This window comes from Euphorbia lathyris, chromosome 4, assembly GCF_963576675.1.
Source record: "Euphorbia lathyris chromosome 4, ddEupLath1.1, whole genome shotgun sequence".
Classification (NCBI taxonomy): Eukaryota; Viridiplantae; Streptophyta; class Magnoliopsida; order Malpighiales; family Euphorbiaceae; genus Euphorbia; species Euphorbia lathyris.
In genome coordinates this window covers 63,899,680-63,919,936 of record NC_088913.1, presented here as the reverse complement: position 1 = coordinate 63,919,936, position 20,257 = coordinate 63,899,680, and the positions used below count along the sequence as shown (strand labels likewise).

Sequence of the window (20,257 nt, the reverse complement as noted above, 5' to 3'; positions counted from 1 at the left end):
TTTGCTTCCATTCTTATCTTTCTTCAGACTAGGACAGCTTGACTTAATATGCCCAGTTTGATGGCATTCATAGCATGTGACAGGCTTGGAGCTGTCCTTTTTGTATCTGGTGTCACTGGACTCAGCTTTATATCTGTCTCCTTTCTTGTATGACCGCTTACTATTTCTTTCATTTCTTCTGAACAGCTTTTTCATTTTTCTAGTAAACATGGCCATTTCCTCATCATCAGTTGACTCACCCTCTGTGGAGTCAGCTTTCATCACCAGTGATTTTTGTTTCTTATCCTCAGATTTTTCTTTGGCTTCAAAGTTTTTCATGGAGATTTCATGAGTCAGCAAGGATCCGATCAGCTCATCATATTTGTATGTGGTCAGGTCCTGAGCTTCCTCTACAGCTGTCTTCTTGGCTTGCCAGCTTTTGGGAAGACTTCGTAAGATCTTCTTTACTTGTTCTTCTTCAGTGAAATTCTTACCGAGTCTTTTAAGCTCATTTATTATGTTAGTGAACCTGGCATTCATTGCTGAGATGTCCTCATTGTCAGTCATTTCGAACAGCTCATACAATCGCATGTGTTGGTTCACTTTGGATTCCTTGACCTTGCTGGTGCCTTCATAAGTCACTTCCAGCTTTTTCCAGATCTCCTGTGCTAACTCACAACCTGAAATCTTATTGTATTCTGCAGCATCTAGAGCACAGTGAAGCATATTGATAGCCGAAGCATTATTTTGTAATTTTCTGAGGTCATCCTCTGTCCACTCAGTTTCACTCTTGATAACTTTCTCATTATCAACAGTTTTATAAGGTATATGTGGACCTTGAACTATTGCAAGCCACGCACTCATATTTGTGGCTTGAATAAAGTTCTTCATCCTATTCTTCCAGAATGTATAATTAGACCCAAAGAATAGGGGAGGTCTAGTGATTGATAGTCCCTCAGGGAGTATCTGTGTTGTTTGGTTTCCTGGGAGGAAATGAGTGCTATTCTCACCCATTTTTCGGGATCAGCTCAAGATTGTTAGATCTTTGAGTAGTGAGCTTAGGCTCTGATACCACTTGTTGGTCCCTAGTAATTAGTTCCAAGGGGGGGGGGTTAGGAACTAATGTAACTTTTTCACTTTTAATAATGCTGACTTAAAATAATTTTAAGAGTTTGATAACTCAGCGTGTTGGTCAGCACGGGGGTTTGTTCAGTCAGACAGTTTTAGTTTTATGCTAACTAAGACTGCTTGACTTGAGAGTTGGGAATTGACCCTTGAGAGGTCAGCTTTCAACTTAGCACTCCGAGTTACTCAATTTCAGTTTTAGTAATTTATAAGCTGAGTAAATGCAACAAGCAACACACATACATATATGTATATATTGAGAGAGAGAGAGAGTTTAGAAGTTACTCAGCACGACTTATCCTGGTTCGGCCTCTCTGCCTACGTCCAGTCCCCAGTTCTTCCTGGGATTTTCAATCCAATACTGAGCTCTTTCAAGGTAGAGCACAAACCCTTTACACGGCAGTGAGTATGCAAGAGTACGTCCTCTATTCGTCTACTCAGCTCCTACTAAGTACTACAACCCAACACTTAGATTTTTCTACCACTGAATACTTACAACCAAGTACTCAGCTCAACACTCTCAATATTCCTATTGATTACACACTTGTTCTTTTTCAACTAAAGAACACCTTAGATGATTACTAAACAATCAATCTAGCATTTACACAGAGAATAGAAAAGTTGGTGTAAGATCTTTTTGTATTTGAGTGCTTTTAGAATTTTCTCTCTTGGATTTTTCTTTTTGATACTTGAGCAAATGATCCAGGAACTATCATTGTCCTTTTATAGATAAATTTCTGAAGGTTGGATCATTTGAGATGAATTAGCCGTTATGTCCAAAACGGCTCTTTTAGCAGACATCTTCTGGTCAGCTTCAGTCTGTTCCTCCATTTCCTTTCTCTGTTTTCTTCAGGCGTTAGGTTTTGTCTTCTTGCATCAGACTTGTCTTTTTGTGCCAGTTGTCTTTTACCAATAATCCATAGACCCATGATTCTTGGAGTTAGTCTCCTTTGTATTTTCGAGACTTCAATAATTGGTGCAGAAGATTGGCAGACTTTGTCTTTTAGTAAATGGATCCTTCATACTATCCTGACTGTCACTCAGCTTCATTCGTTCTCTTCGAATGTTTAATCTTGAGGCTGAGTTTCTTCTTAGTCAGCTCTGTTCTTGTTTGTATAATTCTGAAGGAGTCCTCTAGTTTAGTCAGCTTTGTTCTGGTAACTTTGAAGGAAGCTTACTCTACTCAGCTTTTTATTCTTCTCATGCTGAGTTCCGTTTCATTCAGCTTTGGCTTATGCTGACTTTTAACCTGTCTTACTTTATATATATTTTTGCACTCAATATTGAACAAACACATTAGTACAATTAAATCGAAACATTTAAATTTAATTGCCTCTTAATCATGGATGATTTTGTCAAATCAAAATCTTGTGGAAAGGTGTTTCAACACTCATGTCCCCCCTTGCATACTCCTGAGTCCATCTCCATACATTTGAATTATAATCCTCAGCAACTTTCTTGCCCAGGAAATGGCTCCTCAGTGAGGGGTTGTATTAGTAGTGCATATATATGCCACAATAGCTACAAAATGCATAAACTAATTAGATCACAAACATGATTAAATATTTATCAAATAAACTAGATAAATTGTGGTAAATCTATAACGTGGCAGTGAGATAGGCAGGCGAGAAACGAGATGGGGAAGAGAAATCATCCCATGAGGAGCCACATTAAGATGATATATCATAGTCCTAAGTAAAACTAAGAATATAGGGATAATTTGATTAGTGTGTATATATAATGCAATATCATGTAAGTTCATATATCTTATTGAGATAAGTTAATATTACTATTAAAGGTCTGGCTGGAAACTCCAAAGGGTAGCGGATTTGGATTTGAAATACACCCCCTTAAAGAAGAAAATATGGATGACAGTGTAATACCTTTGATGGCGATAAGCCACACTGGGTTCTCTAGGTAGAATCTGCATAGGTCCAACAAGACCAGTCTCTGGACACGTGCAAGGGTAGCCATTACACAATGTAAGTTTTCTGGGTTTGAATGTATAGAATGTTGTGGAACTGAATGATTGAAAAACTTATTATTTATACTGGTTTTAGAGTGGCTAAGTGAAAGGTCGTGGAAGGGGAAAAGGTAGTGTCTTTAGGGTTTTGTGTAATGATGTTAGTGTGTTAATGACATGCTTTTGGTTTTGCAGATATCAAGATTTGGAGATTATACTCCTAATAATGGCTTCAATATATGAAGCGATACATCAAAATCGATATTGTTCCCAATTGGATATGTATTGCTTATTTTTTTGATATTACATTCAGAAATTTATCTATACAAATGTAAACAGATTATGAGCATTGGTCGTCAATAAATTTAAAACCATTGATATACAAAATTTTATGTTCATTTGAGTATCTTTCATCATCCAGGTAAAAATCAGAAATTCATTCGAAAAAGAAAGCAATGAGCGACATTTAATTAAAAAAATATCATCTAAACAACAATAGGAAGACATTAAAATAGACGAATTTGTCATCGGAAAACAAATCCATTGAGATAATTGACTAAGACTTATGTCATCTGAGACAAGTTACAACGACATAAATTATTATACAAACTGTCATCGCAAATACCAATATGTCAATTTCTCATATATCTCCTTGACGTTTTTAATTATTATGATGTCATGTGATGACCCTATAGGTGACTGTAATAATAAATAAGTTGTCATCGTAACACAAATAATATGACAGCCTACAAATAGTCTTATATCATGTGACATGCCTTCACATGACAGAACCCAACCGTCGTCTGAAGGTCCATCGGCAACGAGCCTCGTGACAGTTTTATTTCTTACGGGACGGCGGTTTTTAACTGTCATCTGAAAGGCTATTTGACGTAGTGTTTATACATTTACAAAAAAAAAAAGTAAAAACAAAATACTTTATATTCTTTTTAAATTAAAAATTTAATTAAAATTTCATATAATTAGTTTTTGTTGAGATTTCTTATTAATAATGATTATGGGCATGCATTAGATGGAGAAAGAAGATGATTATATAGTTGTAATGTGAAAAAAGCTTCATCAACAATTCGTTTTTAACCTAATAATGATGTTTCATTAAAAAGGTGACAGAATACATTTCAATATTTCCCTTAATCTATTCATATACTATTTTGGTAATATTACTTGGCATGAAGGAATAATTATCATCATGTTGGACAACTAGTATGTATATTATCAGTGGCGGATCCGGGATCTGGGGGAGGGGTCAAAACTCTATGTAAATTTTTTTAAGACCAATGTTTGTAGCAAAGAGGAAAAATACCTCTAACGTTTTGGATCAGGAACAATTTTACCCCTAATGTCTAAAATGGTACAATTTTAGCCCTAATATTTGTAGCCAAGAGCAATTTTACCTCCTAACGCTGATAGATTGGATCAATTTCAGACACTATTATCACATACAGTCATTTTTTTCTTTATTTTGCACCAATTGCATATCAATTTGTTCTAAAAAAGGATATAATGTTTTTTGTAGTTTAATAATAAAATTGGAGATTAATATTTATAAATTCGGTGAATTTTTTGAATTTTTTTTGTCTAATTCGTACAAAAAATAATATTTTTTTTCACATCCCAACATATGTTTGTCATTTGTTACTGATAAAATAACGCACGTGTGAAGTGTAGATGACAAGATTCATGACCGAGAAGACAGTTTGATGAATTATTTCTCAAATTGACCCAATTTATCAACGTTAGGGGTAAAACTGCTTTTGGCTTCCAACATTAGGGATAAAATTGCATCATTTTAGACGTTAGGGATAAAATTGCTCCTGACTCAACATTAGGAGTATTTTTGCACTTTAACCATTCTTTTTTTATTAATTTTTTTTTTAAGGGATTCAAAATTTAATTGGTAAAATTTTATTCAATTTTGATAGAGACTAACAAACCTGATATCGATACATAAAGATATTTTGACATTTAGATTTGATAAATTTTAGCTTAGAGATTTGATTTGATTTTTTTTTCTTTTTTTATCTAATTAATTATTTTTATATAAAAAAAATATGTGACAAATAAATTTTAAGACGTGCAACATGTCAATTTCATGGATCAAAATATTACCACATATCAGGAGAAAACGGTTTTGTAAGTCTCCATCTAATTTTGGTGAAATTTCATCCATTGAAATAGTTCAGTGATCAAATGCGACTGAATAATAGACAGAGACCAAATAACAAAATTTTAGATAAATCAGAAGCTAAATAACACTTTAAACCTATATATATATATATAGGGTAGAATTAACATTTGGAGTAAACCGAATTCAGATACTTAATAATAAAATTTTCATAATGCTAATAAAAAATAACTATATCCAAACGTTTTTTTTGCAAGTTAAATTATAAGAAAGGGATTGGATTATAAAATTATTATTATTTTTTTTTTTTTGGTTTATATTGAAACGAAACGATCATGTTAAATGGTGGTATAATTAATGCTTTAAATTCCAATTATATCTATTTTTCTTCTACCTCTTTTTTCTAGTAGCCTTTTCCTCTTATTCACCCCTCATTAGGAAATTGAACCAAATTCCAACGGCTATCCAGGGATCTAGTCCCGACTAACCACCCTTAGCTTGGATATGTTAACTAATTAAATGTGTTAATAGGTTAATAATAATAATAAGAATGCAGTATTTTTCACATCGACCCTGATTACCGCGTGAATTTGGTCATTCACCGTTAGATATAAGCTGATTAAATCTAAGCCTCAGGATGTTTTGAATCTCCACCTTAGGATTTTAATCAGTCTACATCTAATGGTGAATGACCAAATTGACCGTGATTATTAGGGTCCATGTGAACACTACTGAATGATATTTTATTATATATAATTAAAACATTTATTCACAATTTTTCATAAAAAAAAACATTTATTCATAAAAAAATCATTTTTTTTTGTAAACAAATCCTTCCAATTTACTCTTAAAATTGTTGCTACTTATTATATATATGTTTCTTTTATTTCTTTGTGCTTAGTTAGAATTTAAGTTCATTATCTTACCCAATAAAAATATTGGTACTTTATTGTAACTTATTATAAAGATTAAGATCAACGATGTGAGTCCAAGATTGATATTGGACCTAATGCTACAGTTCCAATCCCATATGCTTTATCTACTACCTCTCGCACCCAATAGAATGCGGCTATTGCGACGAGATAATAGATAATCCATCAGCATGTGGAACATTTCTCACTTATTAAGGATTATCTATAAAAAGAAGGACTCAACGCACGATATAAATGAGATTTTTCTCTTTCTTTACTTTCTCTCTCTATATCTCTTACTACATTTAATTATTCTCTTACTGAGTTGATCGTCAGAGTGTTTTTTCAAGAATTTCCTCGACGCATGTATAAAGGGCCAAGCTCATCGATCCCAACTTCTTATCTTATCACTTAACAATTCGTCATAATCATTTGCACAACAACCAATATGATGGAAATGCCCCTCCTTTACCTCCTGATTTTGTGTATCCTTTACCTCTTGATTTGACACACCTTGCTCAATCTCCTCCACTTCCACCTCCAATCGAGGACTTCTTAAGCCAGAAAACTCATCAGTAGACATACTATATCAAACTCATTTAACGGTCTAAAGGAGGGGAACCCCGAAAGGGGGAGGAAAGAGGCACTGTAATAGAATGAAGAAGCAAAAATAAATGGAAGACTAACCTTAAAATCTTCACCGGAAACACCGCCAAACTCTTCGCTGGAAAAGAAGCAAAGATGCAAAGAAAAGAGATAGGGAACAAATGACGATAAAACAAACCAGATGGCCTGAGTTTCCTTTTCCCTATTTATAGCCGAAAAAGGGAAAACCAATCGTCGTTGCACTTACTGCAAACACAAACATTGGGAGACACACGAACAATTATGACTTCTCATACCTCACATCCATTAAATGCTTTATTTTATGTCATAATGATAGATTAGTTTAGCCGCCAAAATTAAAACATGCCACATGCGTGACACGTAAAGGATCGGAAAGAGCAAAGACCTCCGCATTTACTAGGGGTCCAATGCACATCCTAATAAAACTCTTTCTCAAAGATGCTCGCACACAGTGACTCAACTCAATGGCCTAAAAGGGAGGGGGAATTTCTGATGAAGGATATACGCTCATGGTGATATTGGGCTTGATGCTACAGTTCCAGTTCATATGTTCCATATACTGCCACTCAAAGCCAGCAGGTTGCGATGACCATGGCCAGTTTGAAAGGATTAAAGATCACCGAAGTAATTTCTAAACCCAACGATTCAAGGAAAAGATAAAGGATCCTGGAACAAGGAAATACCGTTTTCGATTGTCTCAACAATTTCATCAGAATGAAGAATCAAACTACATTCTAATAGAAACAAAAAGAAAGGGGATTAGAGATCACTCAATAAATGAAATGCTTAAAGGATTTCCTTTGACCTATGTTAAAGTTATCCAACTTGAGTTAAGAAAGTACAGATAATTTTTTTTTTGTTGTTTACAAAAAAAAAAAAAAAAAGATTTTAATCATAGTTTAATTGATTTGATGATTTTATGGATCTAATCAAAACCGGACCGGTCAAAGAACCGGAAAAGACAAAGGGTCAAGAGTTAGCGGGTCAATCAGGGTTTAACTGGGGTTTAACCGGTATTTAAAAAATTATGTAAAAAATAATATTTTATCCATATTTTAACTTATAAAAATTATATAAATAAAATTAAAAATATTAAATTTATAATCCAATCATGAATTAAAAATATAATAAAAATTCAATTTATAAAAAAGACTAAAAAATATAAATTACATATTTTTAAAAACTAAATAATTAGTTTCTACCAAAAAAAAAAACTAAATAATTAGTATTATTATTAGAGAGCAGAATCGTGTTGCTGATCGCTTGGCGGTGGCGGGCCATGAAGGGACGTTAGGCGTTACTACCCTTCCTGTTTCCCCTAGTTTCATCTCTCATCTTCTCTTAGAAGATAGGATTGGGGTTAGCTTCCCTAGGCTAATTCCTGGGTAGTTTGTTGTTATTCGTTTTTCTTTTCCTTTTCTACCAAAAAAAAAAAAATTAACATAACATATAATAAAATAGTTATTATACAATTTTTTTAGAGTTTTAAATTTTATTTTATGAAATATTTAAATATTAATAAAATATTATGAGTATTGAAATGATAAAATAATATTTGTATAATATTTATAGAAATATAAAAAATTTGATTAAAAAAAGAAATATAAAAAATAATAAAAAATAAATAATATTTTAAGGTGCCTTCTATGGTTACTTTGTTTTTGACAAAGTATCATTACTTGGTGTGTTTTCACCATTGGATGATCATATATACTATCTATATTGTTAAAATTAAACACAAGTTAATAAGTGGTCTAGTGGTTAAGTAATCATTTCTTATTCAAAGGTCATATGTTCGAATCCCTGGAAAAACTATTTTTTTTATTGAGTATACAATATAACCCAACCAGTCCGGTTAACCGTGAACGGTTCAGATAGGTCAAGTATTTAAAAAACCAAACCACCTCCGGCCCGAAATGATGACCGATTACCGAGTTTCGCCTTTTTCTCTTTCACTTCTCTCTACATCTCGTTGGTGTGTTTTCCCGATGCAAATACAAGAGGCCAAGCCCATCATGATAAAAAAAAAAAGTATTATACATTTATTAAAATTTCAACACATTATTCCATGATATGATAGCAATTAATTGGATAAAACCTATTAAATTCCAGTCATGTCTAAAGTCAAAACTCATTCAAATTTAAACAATTGCGTTTAATATTCTCATTAAAAACCATCCATATATAAATATATAATTTTGGAAATTGAATTAAAACGTATTTCAATTATATATATATAATATTTTTATAATTGAGAGAAGGAAGATGATAAGATTGTGTATTTCAAATATTTGACTGTCTTTTTTTATAAAGATGTACTAATTGAGTAACCTAAAGTAATTCCTTATTTTGTTTATCAAAATATTATTCGAATTAATGCATAAAAAATTAAAAAGGTAATAACAATAATGTTATTTAAAAATTAAAATTAGTAAAATGTGAAATAATTTTAATTTTCCATATCAGTAATAGGGTCCACATTAGTATAACACAAGGCCGCTCCTCCTCCGATTTATAAGCGGCATATAAAAATATTTAAATTAAAGTATAAGACCAAAATACCCTTCCTTTGATTAAGAAAATACTAAAAGTGAAACGGCTCATCAGTCATCATATTTCTCTGTATCTTCTCACTGTCTTTCACTTGCCAAACAACAACTTTTCCCCCGCTGTCTCTAATCTGTATTTTCGCCTGTGGAGTAACGTCTTCTCTCCGCCGGCCTTCTTACGCCGTCACCTACGCCAGAAAGTAAGATTTCGTTTCTGTTTCCGTTTCCGTTTCATTTCCTTGATTTACTGTTCTTCTTTACTGTTTGGATTTTGAATTCTTGTGATGATTTCTTATATATATATGTCATTTGTTTCTGGTTTTTTGAATTTTTTTCTAGTTTTTCGTGGTTTATTAGGTTCTTTCATTTTCATTTGTTTGCAAATAGTGTGTTCTGGCTATTTTTTGACGTTAGAGAGCAGGGAAGAGTAGGCTGTTGTAAGTGAATCTTTCTTTTCTTTCCTCCTTGTTCTGTTTGGTTACCGAGAAGATTTCAGTTAATGAAACCAAGAACAAGGCGCCTTTTCCTTCCCTGAATTAGCGTGGTAGAATTTTTTTTAATGGTTTCTGATCCTGTTAACTGAGTGGTATTTCTTTTTAATTCTCTTTAATCTAGAAATTGAACTTCATTCGAGAGTTATGATCATTGTTAACTTATGTTGAATTCTGGTATTGTAATTTCACTAGCAATCATTTTAGAGATTTTAGTTATTAATCTCGGATCTGGATACTTTTAATTTATTTGTTGGTTTAGTTGTTTAATGTTGAGGTATATCAACGGTATCATGATAGCTTTTGACATTTTAATTGCTTGCTGTTTTTAATTAAAATTCCCTTTCCTTCTCTCCACTAATTTCAATGATTATTATGAGTTTGAGATGATTTTTCTTTTCTAATTTTTGTTTTTCAGGTTCAGTGACAGTAAGAAATTCTAGTTTTCATGAAGTAAAACTGAGATATACAGATGATGAAGAAGCTATTCTTTTTCAAGTCCTCTTCCTCCAATAAAGCAAGCGACAATTCTACTTCTCCATCAGCTGACGATTACTGGAAAGTTCCTTCAGAAAGTGAGTTGAAAAATCAAAGGGGTGATAAGGGTAAGAATGCCTCCCAGAGTCCCAAAGGTTCATTGTCAAAATCTCGTAAAGCATATGACAATCAAAGCACCAGCACAAGTTCATTTCTTAGAAGGAGCCGCTCGATGTCATCAGCTGCCTTTCTTGATGATAAATTGGGACAGAATGATAGTTCTTGCCCACATTATCATAGTAGATCTCCTTGTAGCAGTATCAGTAGTGTTGCGGAACAGTATGATCATCCACTAAGGTGAGCCATTGCTTTTATTAATAACAGATTTATTGAAACATAAATTTAATACTTCAGAAATGAAATTTCGAGGTGTTATATTATACATACCCATTTTATTTTTTTGCTTCCTAAGATTGCTTACTGTGTTCTTGCTTTGTGCTAGGAGGCGGGCTCTTACTTTATCTACTCGAAATGCATGTGGACCAGTTAGACCTGGTTCTTCTAAGTCCCGTCATGATTCATCAGGAAGCTCATCTTCTAGTAATGCCTCAACTAACGTTCTAGAGCTCTATATTGATGGAGAGCAGCACCCACAGCAGACTAGGCCCAAAAAGAAGACTCTTGAAAGAAATGTTGCTGGAAAAGGAAACTGTGATGCAAGACGCCCTCCACGAGTTCAATATTCAGCTCCTGGATCTCCACCAGATTGTATCAAAGATAAATCCATATCTCATTCCTTTAGAGAATCTAAAGGTTCCCGTCTTTACTGTTCTTCTAGAGATAGGGTAGATAATGGATTTGGTCATGAATCTCCACGTAGACTTGCAAGGGATGTCGTTGAGAGGCTCTCCCAAACTCGTTCTTTGAGTAACTCAAGCTTCAAGGAGTCCAATCATCATATGCCAATCACAGTTGAAGATATCTATCATGTTAAGGCGAATGAATGCTTTAATCCAGAATTAGACGTTCCTTGCCCAAAGAGTTGCTCATTGGAAAAAGCTTATGAAACTGTTGACAGCTATCATGGAGATGATTTCTTAGCCTCACAGAACGAAAGATGTTTTGCTGGAAACAATTTTGAGGAAAACAACTCTGTCCAAACAGAAGATGCAGTCGATGTGAACTTACAGCAAAGATATAAAGAAGCAGAGGAGAGGGTCTTGCTTCTCTCTGAAGAACTTGAGCAAGAATCCTTCTTTCAAGATAGTGGGTTTGATTTTCCATCATTCATTCAAACTACTAGGAAATTAACGGAGGAAAAATTGAGCTTGGCAGTTGAGGTTTCAGGTCTTCTAATGTCTCGAATTGCTGAGAAAGAGAGCTCAAAAGAAGAACTTAGACTGGTTAAGTCAGAATTTGAGTCACAGGTCCGAAGATTAGGGAAAGAGAAGAGTGAGTTGCAGTCAGCATTGGAAAAAGAGTTGGACAGAAGGTCAAGTGACTGGTCATTGAAGCTTGATAAGTATCAACTGGAAGAGAAGAGGCTCCGTGATCGGGTTAGAGAGCTTGCAGAGCAGAATGTCTCCCTTCAAAGGAAAGTTTCTTCTTTAAGCGAGAGAGAAACAGAAAGTAGAAGTGCAATAGCATGTTCAGAGCAACAAGTTAGACACCTAACTTCAAGGGTGGAAGAGGCGAGTAAGGAAAATGTTGATTTAAGAGAAAAGTTTTCTGAGTTAGAGAAGAAGTACTTAGAGGCAGAAGAGAAACTCAGTTGCTTCAAAAGGAATTTCAGAGAGAAAGATGAGGAGTGCAAAGAGTTACAGAACTCCATTTCTAGATGGGTAAGAACATGCAGTGAACAGGAGAAGACAATTGAGGGATTGCACCAAGCATTTAGTGGGGAGCTTGAGAAGGAGGATAAGCATGTGAGCAGATTTCAGATGGAGCAAGTGAGATTGACTGGTGTCGAATTGTCTTTGAGAAGGAAGATAGAATCTCAGAAGATAGAAGTCGACTCACTTCGGCATGAAAATATGTGTTTATTGAACCGTTTAAAGGGGAGTGGGGAAGAGATGGGTGCTTTAACTTTTAAGTTAGATAAAGAAATATGGTCCCGTATATGCTGCCTGCAAAATCAAGGGCTGCCAATGCTGAAGGAGAGCGCTCATATGTGCTCTCAGTTATTGGAAATCATTAAAGAGGGAGCAAGCCAACTTTCAGCAACCAAACTTAAAAGGAATGTGTTAGATGGACAGTTTGTTGTTGAAGCCGATGTAAAAGTTCAAGGCTTTAAAAGTGGATTTGAAAACTTAACCAGGAGTTTGCAGACAATATCTTCTGTGCTGCAAGAGAAGTCCAGTTCAGTTGCTTCAAAATCTGAGTCGTGCACCATTGGGGATGGATCAGGGAAACTAAATGACCTAACTTCAGAGGTAATATTATATACACAAACCCACAAACACAGACATTCAAACTCACTTGCACACGCACATGCACACATGATTATATATATATATATATATATATATATATATATATAAATTCACTTATTTTTCTACTTTTAAACTAGTTAAGGGTCTTTAATACCATTTGTTCATTTTCCTGTTGTTGCAGGAGACCTTAAGATATAAGGTGAAAGCAGAAGCTATGCTTACTAGTTTATTAAGAGAGAAGCTGTACTCTGAAGAGATGGAAGCTGAGCAGTTGCGTGCTGAACTGGCAGCAGCAATGAGAGGAAATGACATTCTGAGGTGTGAAGTTCAGAATGCAATGGACAACCTTTCTCATGCCAGCCACAAATTGAAAGACTATGAACTTCAGGTAATTCAACTTATATGCGTGAACTCTCTAGTATTATAAGATATACATGTTGTCTTCAAGCCACTATAATGTTCAGGTTTAACACTCGTCTTGATTGACCAGATTGGTCATTGTTAGTTGCCTATATTATGACCAAAGAAAAAACTGCCTTATATGAAGATAAATCTCATTTTTTTTGGTTGTTTCTTTATTTGAATATTTTGAACAGATGCAGAAAAAAGACGAGAACATGAACCAGCTTCAAAATGAGCTCCGTGAATCGTTCAAGGAGCTGACGTTCGCAAGGGACATTCTACCCAAAGTTTCAGGGGAGAGAAACATGTTGTTTGAGAAAGTGAATGAACTGAACGAGAAAAATATGCTTCTGAATTCAGAGGTTGAGATGTTGAAGAAGAAGATGCAAGGCCTTGATGAAGACATACTTCTCAAGGAAGGTCAAATAACAATTCTGAAAGACGCTTTAGGTAACAAATCTTTTGACTTCCTTGCTGGTGGGGATTATGCTGAAGAATTTTTGTTGAAATGATTGGTGCAGTTATTATTAGGATGTGTAAATACTGTTTATAGGGCCAATACAGTCAGTCATATAGTTTGAGATTGTTTTTTTACAGTGTTTTATATACCTGAACATAGTGGTTGGGGTATAAGGTAGTATAAAAGCTATAAATACCATTGGTTTTATCTTTTGTGTAAGACTGGCTTCTAAAATTGTATGTAGCTGGTTTCTCTTTTCTTCATTAAAGTTATCAATTGATTTTGATTCATGCTACTGAAGTTTAGTAAATTGTCCCCATTTGTGGTTTAGTCTTTCATTTCCAATAATGTCATGTTCAGTTTGTGTATATGCATACAACTTTCTTCACATACAATGAGCAAACACTTCAGATTTTGCACATGTTGTATCAATTTCAATTTTTGTTATGGATAGTGTTTGTTGGTTGAGGGCGAGCCTTGGCGCAACGGTAAAACGTTGTTATCGTGTGACCAGAGGTCACGGGTTCGAGTCTTAGGAGCGGCCTCTTGCCAATTAAATTGGCAAGGGCTTGCCCCCAATACACCCTTGTGGTGGGACCCCTCCCCGGACCCTCGCTCAGCGGGGACGCGTAATGCGACCGGGCCGCCCTTTTTTATAGTGTTTGTTGGTTGGGTTTGAATGGATAAATGAGGAGAAATTGTGATGAATGGAAATGACAAGATGAAAATTAGTTATCAAAGGATATCTTTTTTAAATCTCTTGGTATCTTGAACCAATAGTCCAAATTCGAGCCTATAGATCTTTTTTATATATTTCTTTCTCCATGTTTGAATAGTTAAGCTAATCTAATGCCTAGATGGATCCATAAATTTCTGAGGGGGACGAGATTCTTATTAAACTACATCATTTTATCAAGTTGAGGGGATAATAGATTACTATAAGCAAATTTAAGAGTCAATATATCACTTGAAACAAATTCAAGTGATCAATACATCACTTTAAACAAGTTCGAGAGCTAACGAAACACCATACAAGAGGATAAATGTCTTTTTTAACAGTGACAGAACCACGTAAACAGGATGACAATCGGGTGATTTCCCTCCTGCCCCCCTCTAGATCCGCCACTAGCTTCCAAATAAAAGAACCAATTTAACAAATTAACAAAATAATAACTTAAAAGCAGGTATTTGACCATAATTTATAGTGACACGGATAAAAAAAAAAAAGAGTCAAGGATATAATCAAACTTGTCCGGATCATTATTCATTAATTTTTTAAATGATCTTTTGGTTTTATTTTATTTTAACTTTAATATTAGTATAGTGCCACAAAGAAAGCAATTTAGGGACATGAATGTATTTTAACTTGTTTTATTATTATTTTGGATTGTGAGAGGTCATACAGAAAGCAATGGTATGGCCAATCACTTTAGTAAGATGCACAAATCCATCAACTTAGCAAAGTATAGATTTGATCTCTGAACGTAATCTGACATTATATTAGCCCCACGTGAATCTCACGTGCCAGGCTCAATAAGAACTTAATCCAGACATATATAGGGGTTTAATGTCCTATTATTCAATCAATATACAATTTCACAATCCAAAAGTGAGCAACCAAGCTCCCAACCACTTATTCAAACACTCATAATTTCTTCAAAAAAAAAAAAAAAAACACTCATAATGAAAACCTGAGAGTTTTTTTCCGATAGTACAACAATATAATATAATGACAGACTTATGTACAAGAATATAACTTGGACCATGGCCCATAAGAATTTGATGCAGCTTTGACATGCTAATCATATGGCAGAACATGTGATTATGGGCACATAACCGTTGAAAAGTCACCGACACGAAGATTTCCAGAAGTCTATAGGCTTCCGTTGCTGATACACGAAATTTGATTTGATTACAAACATGAGAATTTGCATAGCTGTATGTATAAATATAGCAAAACAAGTGCTCAAATGCATATCAGCATGAATATGATGCATGGTTACTTCAGGTAATTAGAGTTTACTATCTAAGCAGATTAAATAGTTCACCCCAAAACCAGTCTACTAAAAGATTCTGATCTCCACCCTGCCCTGACTACTACTGCACGTTTACACGAAATTAGAAAATGTATTAGCTCGATACACCCTGTGTGCAAGTATGAGCACTAGGATGGCTGAGCACATGAGTTTTCAACCATATGCTAAGCATGTGACGTACTACTTCATTGATGTCTCCAAAAGCCGACTAGTTTTGGTGAAATAGTTTGGTATCTTCACACTACAAATTGATGGTATTTTTAAGTTAAATTAAAAGACTTTACCTGTTGAATTGGTATTTTTGTTCTAACAGACTCGATAAATGACGGATCAATATCAGCCACGGTAATCCCTGTTGACAGCCGATCTGCCAAAATAAAAAAGGCGTGCAAAATTTGCACCAGTTATGAGAGAATGAACTAAGAAATGCAGCATAAAAGCTGATACGAAACAAAATCAACCAAATTGGGGAAGAAGAAGAAAAAGCAAGAGTACACTATAAATGAACATTTCGAATTACACCATACAGGCAGGCAATATAAAGAGTAAAAATTCATATTTTACAATTTTGTATTGGAAAGGAAGGCATTTCCTTTACAAGTTTAATAAGAAGAGATACTAGCCCTCACCTGGCAATCGACCAACTATTGTTCCCCAGGGATCAATTATTAACGTTTCACCATAACTTTCTCGCTTGTCATTATGCTTTCCAGCTTGTGCAGCAGCTATTACCTGACAACATATTCAATGTAAGCAGAATGATGCACGGCATGTTATTGAGCATACATATAGATTTTCAGGATCAAAAACATTAATAGAAAAGAATTTACGTAACTGAAGATCAGCAACTCATAAAATAAGATATCATACATAGCATTGAGTTTCAATTGCACGAGCTCGAAGCAGGATCTCCCAGTGTGCCTGGCCAGTTATTTTTGTAAAAGCTGCAGGTACTAGCAGGATCTGTAGTTGATAATAAAAGATTCTAGTTTCAGGGTTAGATGCTAACAACATAGTTCTACAGCAATGTTAGAAAGCAAGGCATACCTGTGCTTCATGTTGGAATCTGAGCTGCTGGTAAAGCTCTGGGAATCTTAAATCATAACAAACAGAAAGGCCCAAGCGTCCAACAGGGCTGTCCACAGCAACTATATCCTTTCCTAGAAATGTGTATTGACTACATAAGCAAAGGTGTGAAAAGTGCACACCGAACCATGATTCAATCAAGAGATGAAAATGCTGAAGAAATTATTCACATGACTGATTTCGTTAACGGACAATTCCTCAGCAGAGATGACCAATTATATGAATGCACATAACTTGACCCAATGAAAATAGAGAACTGTTGAAAACCTTTTGTCCATATCATCCAGCATCATGCTACATTCAGTTAAAAATCATATATACCTTCTTCTAGTAACCTATTTCAGAAACACTTCAGCATACATGTGTTTATTTTTTTATAGAAGCCATTAAAAAAATGAAGAAAATGCACATGACATGATGACAATCAAGGCTGAAAAGTCTATGCGATTGAAACATAAATCAGACTCGTAGGAGAAGACAATACCAGCTTCTGTAAAGCTGCTTTCCTTATATACCCTTCCACCAGGAACATTCACATCAAACCTTCATTTAGAAAGGAAGCTTTATGTTGCTATCATTTTCACTTAAGAAGTTAAAATCATAACACAAGAGAGAATTAACATATCAATCTCTAGCAACGCTAAGTAAGATAGGGGTAAGGGATGCAGTTTCAAATGAAATAAACTCAGAAGCAGTGATGTGACAAAGGTTCCATTTCAAACAAGCCTTTCAAATGATAGTGTTTTCCCTGGTTTATCAAATGTGTACTATGCATATTGCATCCATCTGTAAGTTAAGTTCTGTTGACATGTTATCTATTTCATGCTAATTACAGTTGATATTTCCCCAAAATTCTCTACCAAAGAAGACCACAAAATGAAGTCACCGAAAGTAACATTTCTCCTGCTAAATTTGTGTAACGAGCTGGTCCTAAGGGGGTGACGCCGGGGTAAGGCCTGAGCCAAAAACGGCCCTAAAGGATGACGATTGGACAGGAATAAACTGAATCCTACATCGGACATGGAGAGGGTGTGTGTGTTTTCAATACATATAGATGCGTTATAAAGCCGTGAGGCCCAAAGAATGAGAGTTGAGCCAAAACAGACGATTTATATGGTATTGGACAGGGGTGTTACAATTTGTCACGGCTGAATATCAAAATGGAAAACCAAAATGACACTTCAATTACAATCCAATACCTCCGTCCAAAACCAAAAGGGATGAGAGTTGTGAGAAATTTAATCTCACTACAATGAAAAACACATCTGCAAATGAATGATGGGAGATAAAATAAACTCACACAAACGCAATATAATTATCTTACAAGAATATTTTACTGTAAGTGCTTCTAATGATGCCACTGTCATCAATTATCACATGGGTGTTGCGTAGGTGAGCATCATCAAATCCTTTTTCTTGAAATCCTCCAAGCGACAACCATATGCCAGCCTCTCTACAATACACGGGTGCAACCCATTTGTACATCAATAAAAACATAGTTACTCAGCAAGAAACTAAAATAAACAATGAAGCTATATATTCTTAAAAACAAGGGGAAAAAAAGTCCAAAGAAATGACCAGTAAATGAGAGATTGCAACACCTAGCTAGTGAACAATACTGCTGCATAACTGGACTATCCAAAGGTTCTGCAACTTTAACACTATCCCCATCCTTAGCCCCAATAAAAGAAAAACTTTCTGGCAAACAAAGCAATTTCGCCCCAGCATCTGCTGCTTCCTTTGCACAAAAAAATCTATGAAGTTAGGTTATATTAGAAAATCGAAGTCAGTTTTCAAATACTATCATCAGGAATGCCACTTTCAAGGACTTTGAAATAGAAAAGTTGCAGGACAAACATCAAATTAGAGTTTACAGATACCAAAGTAAGATCAAATATGTTCAAGAAATAAAATCAATTTTCGATGCTAAACTTAAAGTTCAAAACATGAAATTAAATCCAAGAGAGAGTATCGTTACTTTGACAAGGCGAGAGCAGGTGGCGTAATTGGCGGCGAGGTCATTGATTGACGTCATCTGAGCTGCAGCTACTCGGAGCGAGGAGGCTGCCATGTCGACGGTGGCACGTGACTTGATGGAGAATGAACGGGGAAGCACGTGATTGATAGGAGAAAGAGTCTGTTTTACAGAGAGACAGAATAGCATCACTGTTAACTGAAAATGGAGAAAGATGCCGCCGGAGCGGTTAAACAAAACAAAACGGCGTTATGAATTATTTTTTATTTGGGAAAATTACAAAACTAGGTCAAATGGAAGACCCATTTACATATTAAACTCATTTACTCAACCTACTACATATCTAGACTGATTTTGTGTGACTTTCCCATAATACCCTCAATATTTACGCGCGTCTCGTCCCCTCCCGTTTGACTTCGCAAATTCCATATTATGCGAAGCCTGCGAAGCTAATGTTCATAATAATTGATGAATTTAGTTCGCATATGCAAAGCCTGCGAAACTAGAGTTTGATTTATTTGATGAATTTAATTCGCATATGCGAAGCCTGTATATGTTTTGTAGCTAATTCGCGAAGTGGTATATAACAAAAAATTGCAAACAACAAAGGATTCTAACATTAAAATCATAACATTATCAAAATTTACAATAAGATTGCCACAATAAACTTTTAACAAATCATCTCATAATACATAGGCTACTATTCACTAAGATTGCCACAATAAACTCCTAACAAATCACTTCATTATACATAGGTTATTATTAACCACAAAGGGATGGACGTGTCCCACGGTGTAGACTCTTATTCACAACTGACGGTTGGAAGTCCAGGCGTTTTCGAATGGATGTCTCTCATGGCACCCTAACACACCGGCTTCCAGGAATGAATATTACGTATTTAACCACCTTCAGAAAAATTTAATCGTGTTAGTCAGAAAAAAGGAAGATTTGGCTTCGCGAAACGATGATTCGCTAAGTATGCGAACATAAATGTGCAAGGAATGTGACGCTCTGACTTCGCGAAACAATGATTTCGCGGAGTCTGCGAGGACAAATGTGACGCTCTGGCTTCGCAAAACGCTGAATTCGCGGAGTCTGCGAGAGAAATTTATCGAATTACCTCGCAAACTTCGCGTAATCAGCGTTTCGCGAAGTGAAATCGATAAATTTCTCCCCGAAGACCTCGCGATAACCACATATGCTAAGTGGATTTATGGGGGAAAACGCAGAAAAAACAGCATATACTTACATTTTTTATGAACCCAATATGATAAACTGGGAAAAACGATGAAAATAACGTAGATTCACCATTTTTTCGAACGAGCAGGAAATGGAAGATGAAGAACCATGACTTCGTTTTCTAGGATTAGGAAGTTGCAGAATCAAGAGATGAAGAGAGGAAGAAGAGAAATTCATTGTGATTTGGAGAAATGAACCAGATTTCGTGGAATTTAAAGGAAGATAGGAAGATCAAAAGTCTTGAAATCATTAATGGAGGAGCTGCCGCCATTTCGCGCAACCAAGGAGAAAAGGGGAGAGAACGTTCGCGTAAGGGAGGAAGTGGGAAGGTTAGGGGTATTATGGAAAAGTCACACAAAATC

At 35.1% G+C, this 20,257-nt stretch overlaps 2 protein-coding genes across 2 annotated transcripts; one reads left to right on the top strand and one right to left on the bottom strand.

Annotated features, from left to right (window-relative positions):
* The first annotated feature begins 9,380 nt into the window (after positions 1-9,380).
* On the top strand, positions 9,381-13,854 carry LOC136227827 (uncharacterized). The gene is made up of 5 exons (XM_066016592.1): positions 9,381-9,497; positions 10,207-10,622; positions 10,768-12,697; positions 12,879-13,085; positions 13,294-13,854. Exons 2-5 carry the CDS (start codon positions 10,261-10,263, stop codon positions 13,609-13,611), a joined length of 2,817 nt encoding a protein of 938 aa, XP_065872664.1. The 5' UTR covers positions 9,381-9,497; positions 10,207-10,260; the 3' UTR covers positions 13,612-13,854.
* A 1,260-nt stretch (positions 13,855-15,114) lies between these two features.
* LOC136225443 (deaminated glutathione amidase, chloroplastic/cytosolic) lies at positions 15,115-18,868 on the bottom strand. The gene is made up of 9 exons (XM_066013443.1): positions 18,660-18,868; positions 18,283-18,419; positions 18,006-18,134; positions 17,166-17,224; positions 16,643-16,755; positions 16,466-16,558; positions 16,225-16,327; positions 15,880-15,962; positions 15,115-15,448 (listed from the first exon to the last, which is right to left on the bottom strand). Exons 1-9 carry the CDS (start codon positions 18,843-18,845, stop codon positions 15,407-15,409), a joined length of 945 nt encoding a protein of 314 aa, XP_065869515.1. The 5' UTR covers positions 18,846-18,868; the 3' UTR covers positions 15,115-15,406.
* Between the last annotated feature and the right edge of the window lie 1,389 nt (positions 18,869-20,257).